General features: G+C 44.6%; 1 protein-coding gene across 1 annotated transcript in view; it reads right to left on the bottom strand.

The window, feature by feature from the left end:
• Positions 1 to 14,605, bottom strand: part of CACNA2D4 (calcium voltage-gated channel auxiliary subunit alpha2delta 4) — a 166,579-nt gene that overhangs the window by 109,108 nt on the left and 42,866 nt on the right. The window contains exons 13-19 of the mRNA XM_073335235.2: positions 13,183 to 13,261; positions 11,950 to 12,083; positions 8,168 to 8,245; positions 7,701 to 7,781; positions 5,405 to 5,479; positions 3,517 to 3,603; positions 1,145 to 1,216 (exon numbers count right to left, since the gene is read on the bottom strand). Coding sequence (XP_073191336.1) covers positions 1,145 to 1,216; positions 3,517 to 3,603; positions 5,405 to 5,479; positions 7,701 to 7,781; positions 8,168 to 8,245; positions 11,950 to 12,083; positions 13,183 to 13,261 — 606 coding nt within the window. The remainder of the gene's footprint in view (positions 1 to 1,144; positions 1,217 to 3,516; positions 3,604 to 5,404; positions 5,480 to 7,700; positions 7,782 to 8,167; positions 8,246 to 11,949; positions 12,084 to 13,182; positions 13,262 to 14,605) is intronic.

The following is a 14,605-nucleotide window of genomic DNA, read 5'->3' as shown; positions in this document are numbered from 1 at the left end:
GTGACAAATATGATATGGCAGCAGTCAAGGAGAGCTGGGGCTCTATGTGCAGAGATCTGATGTTGTGCAGCAGAGAGATTATAGTAACTCTCTATAGAGCTCCAGTGAGATAACATCCAGACTATGGCGTTCTGCTCTGGGCACTTCAGTACCAGAAAGATGTTGACAAATTATACCACAAAGAAAGGAAATAAAATGACAGAGCTGGTTGGATTGACTTACAGTGAAAAATGTAAAGGCATTACATATGCAGGCAATGCAAGGATGAGGGTGTGGGAGGACAAGTCAACCATCTACCTGTACTTGAATAGTGTGAACACAGAGGACGGAGGGGAATAATTTAGGGAGCTACAAGAGCTATAACTAGAAGTAATCAAATGAAAGTAAGACCTTAGTTACACTAGGAAATGGCATCATTTCAGCAAAGGTTGTCAACAACTGGTTTAGTTGAATTGGTGCGGACCACTGTTTAGCTGTGAGCATAGACAAGGACAAGCTACAGTCAGCAGCAACAGGTCAGCTAAACTGATGGCTGAAGTGGTGCGATTTCCTAATGTAGACAAGGCCTTCGAGAGGGAAAGCTTCCGGGCAGTGAGATCTGGAAGGCTGTGGAAGTGATGGATGCCCAATCACTTGAGAAAGTTAATTAAAAGTAGACTGAATGCAGTAATGGAAAACACAGTGAGGGATAATCTTGCAGGAGTGGACTAGGTGACTTAATATTAGAGCTAGTTCAAAATTTGCAATTTTAGTAGGATTTTCCATCAAAAATTTTGATGAAAATGTAATCCGTGCTGATCAAAAAACCCTGAAAATCTGAGAAAAATAGAGACAAAAATTACATTCTGATTTTTTATCAGGTCTACCTAATATATCTTTTCCATCCCTGAACGCCTATGATTTCATGTATTGTTTCCTCTACAGAGATGCCCCTATAATCTATGGACAGTATATTCCTTGGCTTTGCCTGGACAGACTAATGGTCTGAGAGCCATTCTGGTTTGAACAAATTATATATGTAAAATGCTATAATATTAAAATCCCCACACAAAATGCTGAGCTTTAGGTTTGCACCCTCCATAAATCACCATCTGTTTCCCACCTCCATTCCAGTTGTGATCTGAACAGGACCAAGATTTCTTACCCCTTTATCCACAGGGACCTTCACGTCCATAGCAAGGTAACCTGTTTCTCCATTGATCATTGCTGTTCTCAGCTGCACAGAGGAACAGATTAGCATTAGTGCCTCCGATTAGATAAGGACAGGATGTGGAGTGGTTTGTAATTCATATAGGGGAAGCTTCTACTGAGAAATGACTGGATCCCCTTTTCCACTGCCTTTTCAGAGCTCTCAGCTAAGAACATTTTATGAGCAGCTCAGAAGATTTACACAGGGAGGCTGGTAAATGCCATATAATAATATGGATTATTATTATTTAAAGCCTATAAAGATGGTCTTGTCATTAAGGCTAAGGACTTGGAGGGAAGGGACCTGCCAATCCTGCCATAACTGCACTTTGTGACAGTGAGCAAGACACATATTCTCCGTGTTTGCACCGCACTAGGAGATCCTCAGGTAAAAGGCAACAAAGAAACACAAAGCAATATTAGTTCTTCCAGAACAACCCCAAAGCTCTTCACAAACTTTAAAACCAATTTATCAAATCATAAGGTGCTCCCGCAAACCATTTCACCTGCTACTGAAATGTAGCCATTTCTGGACTGAAGCACATATATTTAACAGAGCACCGCAACATTATAAAACATGACGGGACAGGGAGTGAAGAGACTACCCTATTCAACTGAGGAGCGAAGAGGCGTTTAGGTAGACACAATGCAATTTTTCAAGGACACCCCTTCTTCTGAAAAAAAAAAAGTGCTTGGGATCTTTAATGACCATAGACCTTGGTTTCCTAGCTAATCTGAAAGGTAGCATCTCCCGCCCAATGCCTCCTAGGATCATGCTAGGACATTAGATCAGTACTGACTCAGAAAGTAGGTGGGCACCAACTGACTTGGCAATACAATTTACTGCAGCACCTTTGGTAATCCAGTGGTGGTCTCCCATTCAAGTACTGGTAAGCCCACGCCTACTTACCTTATAAAATCTAATGAGGTCATTGTTCAAGTTGTTACTGCTTCATGCTTCAGTGTACTAAAATCACTTGCTTAATTACCCGCTGAGCATGAAACAGTGACTACCAAAGTAAGTTTCTCCTAGCCAAGAACATCTGACTTAAGGCCAGGGAGGCATGGGGTATTCTATGATCTGACTGAGCCTGTCACAGTCTCTCTGGGCTCTAAGTTGTTAAGACACCTGTCACAGGCACAGGAACTAGGGGCACAGGGGGTGCTGCAGCACCCCCAGCCCTCCAGGCCTGCGGTCCTGGCTCCCGGCCCTCTGCTCCTGCCCCCAGCTGTGGCCTCAGTATCGGTCCCCTTACCCCTGTCCGTATCCTCCACCTCCTGAAGCCATGGCTCTGGGGGGTGGGGGGCATGGACAGAGGTAAGGGGGGGTATGAGGTAAAAGGTCTGGGGACTGCTGCTTTACAGTTTCCTTAGCTGGCTTTCAGCACCCCCACTATAAAAAGTGTTCCAGCACCACTGACACCTGGTATTTGATCCATATCTTCCATGTGATCCTGGTCTTGCAAAACATTTCCTTCCCAACACACAGACTGCAGTGGACAGTGAGAGGAAAGGTTAGAATTAGATGGCAGCAAAATCCGTATCCAGATTTTAAACCCCTCTGCTGTTCAGGGTAAGATAGTGGGAGGGGAAGGGGAGGTCTCCCAGTATAGTGATGTGGCCGTGCTCCTGAAGTTAGGACCTGAATTTGAACTTTCCCAAAATGCACTTATTAGAGCTTTGATCTCCTCCCCACCTCCCTCCCATCTTGTGACTCCAGCTACATTGGTCCCCATGAGAACAAGAAGCAGGCTCAAGTGAGAAACCATCAGAACTCGTGTAGTCCCACCCCGAGTAGCACAAAGTAAGGGAAACCACAACCGGGAGGTGTGACTGCAGCACATGTAGAAACAGCTGAGCTACTTTTGATCTAGATCAAAAGCTAGCCCAGGTAACAATAGCAGCCAAGCTGCAGCAGCACGGGAGGCTGCCTGGGCTAACCTTGTCCACCTGGGACCTTGGGTACATTCTTGAGCAGCCACCACCTGCGCTGCTGCAGCTTCATGGCGACTCTTCTGTGACCTAGCTCCAGTCTAACTACCTAGCTAGATCAAAGCTAGTTTGGGTATGTCTACATCTGCTACAATCACACCTCCCAAATGCAGTGTAGACGTACCCAGAGAGGGGGAGACAAGCACCCTGTATGGGAGTGAGAAGGGAATGTTTCTCTGTGTAGGGACTCACCCTCTGCTAGTAATGATCAGCCCCTGACAGAAGAAATCAAGAATTTTTACAATCTGCCATAAGGAAACTGACCCCCACTCCCTCACCCCCAGTAATTAGGAGGAAAGGGCCATGAACAGGCTACAATCCATTTTTGATACTCACTATTTCATCTTGGTCTTCCCACTCTACTTCAGAGAGATCCACACTGTTGTAGTTTGGTTTGGGCTTCAGCTTCTTTCCCTCTTTGTACTGGAGTTTATAAAAGAAACAGAAGAAATGGAGCTCTAACTTTCCAGGCTAGCCCTCTAGCACGTCACAGTCAATATTGCATTGATAAAATAGAGAAGCCACATTTATTTAGATTGACTGGCGAATGAGTGTTTATATAAGCAGGGGAATAGCCCCGCTATTGTGGGGAACTTTGCTGGCTTCTGCACTACCCCAGTGAAGTGGGCTAGCAAAAGGATCTGAGTCCTCGCTCCCACTTCCTTTACCCAGTGGCCTCCCTGCCCTTGAGGACTCCCCTTCCACTCTCCTGTCTGGCAGAGTCCTCGTAACCCCAACAAGGCTGGGCCCAGGATTCCCGGGGGGCTCGACCCCCAACCCTGCTGTGGTCACCTAGGACAGGGGCTAGGGTGTCCCACTCCGGGGTACTCTCTCTGCACTCGCCACTTCTCTGACCCACTGACCATTACATACAAGTTAAAGCAAATGCAAGTTATTTAATCAACAATTAATTTTAAAAAGAATAAGGAAAAATGGGAAAGGTTAAAGGAAACACATCAACCCGCTCTGTGGCAGGGAACATCACAAACGGCGTCTCTGGAATGTCAGGGCAATTCACAGTCTGTTCCTTGTAAGTCCCTGGCCTTCTTCTCAGGCCCTGGCTGTGCTGCAGGGATGCTGTGGGTTGGACACTCGCTCTGGTGGTGGCTCTCAGGCTCTCAGTGGTAGGATCCTTCTTCCCAGTGTCGCCCCCGCCCTGTCGGGGTTACGATCCAAGCCTGGCCTGCAGAGCCTCCTGGCTGAGACGTCTCCCTGTGCTGGGCCTGCTGCCCAGGGTCCCCCTCGCTCTCGCCAGCTGCTCACCCCACCCAGCTCCGGACTGCTCCAGCCCCAGCTCCACCACTCGGTCTCAGCACTGCTGCTGCTGCTCTGCCTCCAGCTCCCTGGGCTGCTTCTTTGGCCCCTCTGCCTCTGGTTGCTACAGCTCTGCTCCCAGGACAGGTCTGCTCTGCAGGCTGCTTCTGTCACTCTGCTCCCAGCACTGACCTGCTTTGTGGGCTGCTTTTCTGGCCCCTCTGGCTCTGGTTGCTGCAGCTCTCCTCCCAGGGCAAGTCTGCTCTCTCTGGGCTGTGCCTCTCGCTTTGGGTCTGCAGCTCTGCTCCCAGGACAGGGTCTGCTCTCTCTGGATCTGGCCCAGCTCTGCTCCCCAGCTCAGCTTGCACCCCTGCTTTCTCTTTAGTTCAGCCCCACTCTGTCTGACCCAGGAAATTCCAGCTCACATGGAGGATGGGACCTCCCTGGCCTCCTGATTCTCTGATTAGCCTGCCTGCCCTGTCATTCAGACTTACCTGGAGCATTGGCGTCTCCCCGTTGTTCCCGTGGGCTTTCAGTCTCAGGGTCCTGATTTCCCATAGACCCTTCCCCTTGCAGTACTGGGAGCTAGCCAACCAAAACTCCCCCACTGAATGTTAGTAAGGGGGTAACAGTCCCCTTACATTTACATGCAGGTGTCATCTTATCCTACAGCCATTACATTTCCTACGTGTGGGCAGGATCTGGAGATGTGAGCATTACTGTGTCCTACAGGCCATTTCAGAAACAAGGGGCAAGCACAGGGCTATGTGGGCTTGCAGGTAACTATATACGCTGGTTTGTGAGAATATGTTTTGGTAATTCATATAAGGAAATCTGGTGAGCAGAAAGTTTACACCAGGACAATGACCTGATAGCCGTAGTGGTTGTATAAAAACATGAGATATATTAATCTCCCTGAAAGCCCATGGATTTAAGTCACAACAGTACTAAGAGCATCAGAATCACCTACCAAAGGTCGGAGGTCAGGGTGTGAGAGGATGTAACCGTTGTTAGTGTTCAGAAAGGCATATCCATGGACTCCCAACTGTTAGAAAAAGGTATTCGAATAATTAGCCTGGTCTCCTCTCCAGTTGCTGCTCTGTAACAGGGGAGTGAGTCCATTGTCCCACCAACATTCCTATTGATTTATTCTAACAATCAGGAAGAGGCTCTGATACTAAATGACTGATTTCCTAGCCACCAGCTGCTCTCTGGGTAGCAAGAAGAGTCTTACTGAGTATTTGTGTGCACAAATGGATAGCTAAGCACTGATGAGGTAATTGATTTGTGCATGTAACTGCAGTAAGTGCACAGACAGTGAGTGGCTGACAATTACCATTTAGGAGGTAAAATTAATTTTGGTATCCATGGCATTCCTATACTTAGAATGTGGAACAATGGGGAACACTATGGTAACAGTGCCACGAGTATTGAGGCAATAATCAAAATTTTCATGGTGGCCACTGTAGATGCACAACTGAGTGTGGATCTCAGAGCTTATCTTTCTGGAAACCAAGCCCCAAAAGGGTGTAGAAGGAACATTGTCACCTCTGAGAATCCTCTGTGGCTGAGTGTGGCTCTGCTGTGGCCTGAGTTAACAATGAGGTCACTTAAACAGTCCTGTCACAAAGAAGCCAAAACACTCTACTTGATAGTAGTCTCTCTCTCTTTAATAAAGTCTTTTGAAACGAGCACTCATACCAGGTTTAAAGGCTCTAACCTCAGAGCCCAGCTAAACCTTAACAAAAGTCTCTATGTCCCAGCAGCAGCTCCTTCTGCTGTAAAGCCTCAGGCTTCTCCATTGCTTAAAGAGGCCCTACAGTCTTTGCTCTGTTTGTCCAGGGTCTTTCCCAGGCCTCCTTACCTGGAGAGCTTTTGCCTAGTCCAGGCTCTCTGGAAGCTCTCTTCCTCTGGAGCTTCCTTTCTCCTCAGGAGTCCTTGTTTAACCAAGGTCCCTTTTACTCTGCCCAGGTGCCTAATTAACTGCCTTCCAGTTACTCAGTGACTTAAGTTGTCCCAGGGGAACCTGAGTTGTCTCATTCCCCCTTGTAGAGCCTGTCAGAGGTAGGCTGGGATGGGCCCCTGACCCCAGGCAATGTCGCATTTGACCTTCAGGTGAACTCTGAGAGAGTGACTAATGAGATCAAGTCTGCCTACAGTATATATTTCAGCCAATCCACAGAGTTCTTAAAACTCAAGTATAATTTGCACTTGTGAAGACAAGAATTATCCACTGGAAAACTAGTGTCTTTAACACCTCCATACAGATGTATATTTCTTGATAGTGAAGGAGGACTCATTTGTGTGACTAATTATCAATCAAACATTAGGTATTCTAGTGCGTGCAACTACCCAGCATTGGTTTAGTCACACTTATATGAACAAAAAGTTTTAACCCATAGCTTAAGTCACATGAATTTTGGGGTAATCCCCAGCAGTCACTGCTGTCAAGGTGACCCCTAATGGAAATTCACTAGAGGGACCAATCAACATTGTACAGAATTCTCAGCACAAGCCTAGTGAAGCAAAGTATAACAGGCCTCACAGAGAATAGCACTTTCCCACAGAGCCTCATTAAAAATTCATTTTTTTCAATGAGATCAACTTTCTTTTAAAACATATTTAAAAGCAATACAGAGCTGGTGAAACGGGCCGTCTTAACAAGTCTGGGGACTGAAATCCTTTTTAACCACAAAATGAGTACAGTACAGACAGCAATAGTGCAAACTTCCTCAACTTGCCCTGCCAAGAAATCTCAAAACTGACTTGGAGAAAGTCCCTCTAGGCATGACAGAATAGTTCAGTTTCAATTGTCCATTCTATCCTTGGCACCTCTGCCAAGAGTGTCAACGGTGATGCTAGTTGTGATGGTGCCAGCTATGACGGTGGTTTTAGTCTACTGGGAACTGGATGGAAACTACCAGCTCTTTTTAGATAGGCCACCAAAGAGTAATCCCATGGTGACAACTTGGGCCATTATTATCCTAGAATGCATTCAAGCTGGTGACAAGACGCAAAAAGTTCTAGGTCCTATTACCAATCTGCTACGACATTCAGTTTCTTTGTTTCTAGAGTAGTCTACAGGCTTGTCATGGTGAATGACAATTCCCCAGGTTCTGTAAAGAAATCACAGGATCCAAGCTTTATATCTGTGGTTACACCTCTATGCACAGTAACTGATAATTCATTGGATTATGCCTGTGGACAAGTGACTAGGTATTTAGCCATGTATGATGCCAGACGGTTTGCATTAGCTTGGGTCTTACCTTATACCGCGGAGCCAGTTTCAGTAGCTCTCTGAGTGGAACATCAGAGCCCACTACACCCAGGAGAATGCCATGAGATCTCTAAAAAATAAAGGAGAAACTGTTCTCAGAAATGAAATTCTGTTAGCGCTCAGCCTACCTTCACCTAAACATGGGCAAATGCCATTGCATCACTCTTCCATAGTAAACAGTCAGGGCTTGAGTGGAGTCTGCACATTTGGTGCTGGGCTGAAGCTGGGGGTGAGAAAACAAGACGAAGTTTCTTATTCCAGTGATACTGGGAAGAAGAAACATTCCGAGGGAGGGACAAATGATCTCTTAGAAATCAATAAATAGCCAAGCAGCTTGCTAGAGCCACCACAAAAGCCTATCTTCGTTAGCCAATGGCTTTAGAAGACTGCAGACCACCTCAGCATCCTTTTACCTGCCCTAGTTCCAAGGAGACTGTAGGGAAGCACTATACTCACCGTTTCATTCTTTTTGCTGAAGACTGGCATAGCTACTGTTGTCATGAGCAGCAGACTTTGAGCTTGAGATGCAAAGAGCTGCCACAGGACAAAGAGCAGTGTATTAACAAGTGTAATAGGATAGGGAGCCACCACCAGAAGCCTTAGGGTTTCCAGGGGCACCAAATGCTGAATGAAATCATACAGAAAAAAAAAAGCCCTGTATAAAAGGCACATTTCTGATCTTCCCTAGGAACAATGCTCCTTGTGGGAGGAGGGTGATCAGCCTAGGATAAAAACCAATGAAATTTGTCACAGGAAAAGGCATTAAAGACCTAACAATGCTAAAGAGAAAGGAATCTTTAGAAATTAATACCCTTTATGCATGTCCATGCCAAGGAAACATACATAGGTTCACATACAAATACATACTTAAATACAACCAAAGTGCACATACAATACAATTATAAGAAACAACACACACATGAGCAAAACTCATGGACACGCAAATCACATGTATAAATATACCCCAAACCAATGCATATAGCTTGAATGAGAAGCATCACAGACAAATACTAAAAAGAAACATGCACAGAGCATATTTAAATGCACTCATCACATGTGTGCCTAGGGACTGCTGAAGAAACTGCAAAGATAGAGGCAAAAACATGATATGAACACAAAACATGCTTAGCTACACCCAAAAGACATGTATATAGGACATAGCACAAACACATGCAATGCCATGTCAGAGAGCCCTCAATACTCTGTGAGAGAGACGTTCTAAGAACACACAAAACACAGGAGGAACATATAAAATACACAGGAGTCTCACAGACATACCTAGCTAGAAAAGTGACTCTCCTTCCTTGGCACAGGAAGCAAGTCCCTTCTATCGCTCCTTTGGCCAGATATGCAGCTCACCTTTTGACAGGTCAAAGTCCTGTGTCCTCTCCCTGTGCATGCTGGGAACCATAAAGGAGCCAGCCATTCTAGACAGTAACTTGAAGGGTTGAAGCTGGTATTCTGCCTTATTGAACTGAGCACAATCTGTTGCTGCCCTCATACCTGGGTGGATAGCTCTTATTCACAGCAGTGTTGGGGCAAATCTAGCACACATGTATCTCACAGTGACACACTCTACATATGTAAAAATACATACAGTGGACTAAACTACTGTACAGCACAGGGACTCCCTACCTACTCTCATCCAACAGCACAGCTCTCCAGTACATCCAGTGTTACCATTTCCTTCCTGACGCACATCCTCAGTGCTCCCGCCTCCTCCCCTCCCTGGATGTACAGTTCAGCAGTGACTAGATGAGCTAGCACAGACATTGTTTAGCCGACACAACGGGAGTAGCACGCTCACAGAACACAGCACAGGTGGTTACCTCCTCAGACTGTGGCAGCTAGCAAGAGACATGGATGGATACATGAATGAATGAACGCATACATGAATGAATGAAAAGCATGAGAGGCAGCAGGAGAGGAAGACAAATGCAAGCCAGAAAAATGAGACAACCAAGAAAAGCATCAGTGGACAAAACATCACTTCAAGCTCTTGTTTCGAAATACCAGAGCCAGGGCATATAGAATTTGCTGTGTAGCAGGGAGTACTATTGATGGTTTTGCTCAGCACACTCAGTAACTGACTCACCAGTACCTCATGTGCATAGTATGCTTGGCAAAACACATTTCCTTTGTTGCCCCCAGAGAGCAGGTACATCCCAAGGAATACCTCCATATTCAATCACAGCACAGAAGTGAGGACCAGCCTTCCCAGGGCTTAACCAGCAGTGTCTCACAGGCATGAACCAGTGCAAAACCTGTATATGTCATCCCTTTTGGAAGAGTCCTATCAAATGTAACAGGAGTATAAGTCACACTTCTATAGAATTTTTAAACCAGCCTGTAGAATTCTAGAGCAGGCACAGATATTCCACTGGTTGGTTCTAGAAATTCTATAGAAAGGAGATCATTCTATTTAAAATTCCACAGGTTTTTAGAGTAATTTCTCTATAGAATCCCATTGGTTTCATCCCTATTAAAGGACTTTTCCACAAAGGAATATATAAACTTCTCTTTTCTCACTCACCTGACTCCAAACCAGTTCCATAAATCTCAGACAACCATTTTCTCTTGAGACCTGATCCTTCTCAGGACACAACTGCCACCCACTAACCACCATGCCTTTTAAATGGCCCCATTTAAATTGGCACATTCTTAAAAGCTGTAGCAATGCCCCTTTGATGGGAAAGAAGCTCTATACTACCCTATGGCAAAGAGGTTAATCAAAAGGGCACAGTGATTGTTTAGTTAATTACATCAGGAGTGGAAATCTTCACTATTAGACTCTTTGACTTGGCTGCATGTTCCATGTTGGGATTATTCACTTTCTTTCCCTACTGCCCTGAAAGTGGAATAAAACCAGCACTGCTACAGTGGATAGAGGCTAATGAATTGAGGGGACTAAACTTCATCTCTTTATCCGCCCTTTGTAAACAACCCTGTTTCCTGCTCTAACACTCTAGATTGTACTCCTTCGGTCACCATCTGAACCCTCTCAACATCTTCCCCTCCTCTGACCCCTCTTTGGGGTCAGAGCATAGTCTATAATCTGACTTCTTCCTAGGGGCACCTACACCACTTGGAAGTGGTCAAGGTCCCTTGGCGGCTGGGAAGCATCTGGAGAAAGCGTTGTCATTCCTATGCCATAGCCTGTTCTGTAGTGAGTGCACCTACAGAAGGAAAACACCAAACCCAGAATCTCCTGCATGAAGGTGCTGGGATCACCAAAAGCAGAACCGGGCTGCCCTTCCCTCTAGGCAAAAAAACAGGTAAGAAAATGACCAAGGAAAACAATTCTATGTACTTGAAGAAGGGTTGGAGAAGATGTCCTTTATACCACGCTCCTCTTTAGTCTCTCTCTTTACTCTTTCTTGATCTCAAAGGCACATTGCTGTGGCATCCTTATTTTCAGAACATCTCAAGCCTACCACTAGTGTAGGCCACAGACAATGGAGCAGCCACATAAAAATGTTGAGGTAGCAGTGAGAGGATCCAGTCTGCAACAGCAATGGGAGGACACCAAAGGAGAGAGTAGAAGGTTGTAGGGCACCCTACGTTTAGTTCCCTCACACTGGCTGTGAGGTATTCCCTCACTCCAAGAGTTGAGCACACTTACCCTGTAATCATCCTAAATCTTGCTAGCACAGAGAGCAAAGGAACAAGCTTGACACCCAAACTGAGATCTATCTCTTTGTGTGACGGACAGCATGGTGGGAGCTGAGGAAAAGAATCTCTGTGACCCATATCCTGAGCTATAACTAATCACTGTCCTGTGAATAATCCTTTATAAAGTACCCTGAGTTAATGGAGAAAAGAAACACTACTTAGGTCATGATGTGCATTTGTGATTAGCCTTGGTTTCCTGGCTCACTGCACACTCTCAAGGAGACCTGAGACTTTGCATGGAGGATTCAGTTCCAGGATTGAGGGGAAAGAAATGCTGCCTGTCTAAACAGGTGCAGAGCAGTAAATTCTACAGATCAGCTGACTCCCAGTTTTACAATATGTTCATATTTCTGAGGGATCCTCCAAGAGATCCATATGTGACAGCCCTGCTTTCCCCCTCTCCTTCACTTAGCCCTTACTGTTCTAGCCCACGAAAGCTTATGCCCAAATAAATTTGTTAGTCTCTAAGGTGCCACAAGTATTCCCTGTTTTTTTTGCTGATCCAGACTAACACAGCTACCACTGAAACCTGTCTGCTGATTGGAAGCTTATCTCAATGTCCTTACCGCACTGTCCATGTAGGCTTCAGTCCATATGATGTCATGATCGTGGTTGATGACCATCGGACGGCTGAGCACATGCAGATATTCCATCACATTCTCCTGAACATCTGCCAGGGTGGAGATCTGAGTGTAGTAGCCTTAATGGAGAAACAGAAACCTGTCACTCTCCCAGTGTCCTCTCCTGAATTATTCAGGCATGTTCATTTGAATTCAAAAAGCAAACTGTCCGTTCAAACCTATTTGTGACACTTGGGTCTTTGTTTTCTGTGCATAAGCGAGGGCTTGAGCATGACAAGTGAGAATACTCACAAAAAGTGAACTTTTAACTCAAATATTCACCAAAAGCACCTTTCAAATTACAGGACTAACCAACATAACTAACCAACAGCAGGGTGAATGACACACTGCAAATTTTACACTTAAATATTTGAATTGAAATCCGAACTTTTATCGGTTAATTACATAAATCATCTAACCAGGGAACAGAAACAATATCATGTTACTTGTGAAACCAACCAATAAAAACTTGAATTCAGAAGATCCACAATGCATGAACAAAGAATTATTTACTGACAATCATTTTAAACACCACAAACATATAAGCATTTCACAATCTGTTTGTAGACAATTTGCAGACAAAGACAGGTGAAATTGTTTATTCTCCCAGACCTTGCTCATGGATCCCCACCCCATTGTGCACCTACATAGGGAAGCCATTTACTGGCTTATATGTGAAAGAATCATTCAGCCCTACTTTGGGGTACAAAGTGGCAGCCATTTTGTGCCAGCAATAGCACCTCATAGTTTTAAGGTGGGGAAAATGAGGAATACTGGGATCAAAATGAACCAATGGCAGAATTTTAGGTAGACATACATAATGCCATTTGGCCAGGACTCTGGGGTTCACCTTCTGCTCTTGTGAAAAGGGCCATGAAATCTTTAACAGAAAGGATGGCAGTTTTGTCACTCAGCCAAAAGATAGCATGTCCAGTGACACAGACACAGTGCTGCTTAACACCACGATAGGGAGTCGGTTTAGTACTGATCAAGGAGTAGCCTCAGTGAAACACCAACAGCACTCCTTGCAGCACCTGAGTTTTCCTCAGAAGTCTCCCATCCAAGTGCTAACTAGGCACAAACTTTAGTGTATGAGCTCTAAAGAGATCTCAGTCCCAGAATGCATGATTGCAGTCTGCATGTGATGTGTATAGTGGGCTAATTGTTCACAGACAGCACCTTTGTTGTTGCAAGCTATCCATTTCACATTTTGTGCAAATGTGACTTCCCTTCCAATGAGATAAGTGAAAACCCGGACCTGTGTAACAAGAATACAGTGGTAAGAATTATGCAGAAATCATCTCCCATTTGCAACAGTCCCAAGTCAGTCCAAAGAGGTGTAATGTAACATGCTACGAAATTAGAACGGTAGTGGCTTGACACCCATGTTGCAGAAGTGTAAATTACTACACTGAAGGACAGTGGAGAAATTGTCTTTACACTGATATATGATTCTCTTGTTCCCTGAGAACCTCATTATCAATCAAAATTAACCTGGCCAGCCAAGTAACAATACATGGAGGCACGGAGCGTGATCATTTGGAGATGAGAACTCTTAAACACTAAGCTGGCACACACTCGATTTGTTTTGGGAACAGCTGTGGAGAGAAGGTTTGATTAACAAACCAGAAGCAAGAATTGTGATTGATTTCACAGCAGTAGCCAGATCCACATGCAGGTAGCTTCACCACTCATAAAAATTCTTAACCCATGGAAATATTTAACCACATAAAGCAATTAACGGGACACTATCAGGTTAAAATTCATCTGTTTTCAGAGTGTTCTCATTCATGTGATCAATAACAATTTAGCTTATTTAAAATGAAACAATATTAAAAATCAAATTTATTTTTTGCTCTTTCTGCTGTTTGTTTCCCTTGTGCATTTCCCTCAGCTTGGACAAGGAAAACAAACGAGTCACTTTGGTTTAGAATCAGTTCTTATTTTTTTTCAGTTCCAGGTCCTGATTCAATAGCACAAGGGCTGTAACACAACTGAGTTACAAATAGAGCTGGTTGGGAATTTTTTGACAAGACAGTTTTTTGTCAGAAAACGCCGATTAGCTGAAATTGAAACTTTTCAGGGAATGTTCCATTTCCAATGAACTTTCCTCAAGAAATGTTTCTCAGGTTCTCTGGGATATCCAGGTACAAGTCTCTGCCTGAACCAGGCAGAGCAAGGACTACGAACCTGGGTGTCCTACACCCAGGTAAATGCTCTAACCAGCGGACTATTGGCTACTCTGGGGTGGGTCAGTGTCTGTCTGTCTATTTTGTCTTGGAAAAGTCTTGGGTTCATCCCAACGTATAACAGGACAATATCTTGAAATCTCAAAAAATTCTGCAGGACAGGAAGACTCCAACCTTTTCCACCCAGTTCTATTGTAAATACTGCATAGAGATGTTCAGTTATTTATTTATTCATTTAATAAAACATGTTTCAGTCTGGAGGTTGGTGGAGTTTTGTATTTGTTGTTGGTGGTTTGTGGCTTTTTTTGTTTTAGTAAATCAGAAGAATGTTTCTATTGTCCTCAGCTTTTGAAATAGCCTTTTTTAAACCTACACACACACACATACCCCGGCCCCGACCCCAACACACACAC

Source organism: Lepidochelys kempii, chromosome 1 (genome assembly GCF_965140285.1).
Source record: "Lepidochelys kempii isolate rLepKem1 chromosome 1, rLepKem1.hap1, whole genome shotgun sequence".
Taxonomy (NCBI): domain Eukaryota; kingdom Metazoa; phylum Chordata; order Testudines; family Cheloniidae; genus Lepidochelys; species Lepidochelys kempii.
This window is presented reverse-complemented; position numbering and strand designations above follow the sequence as displayed.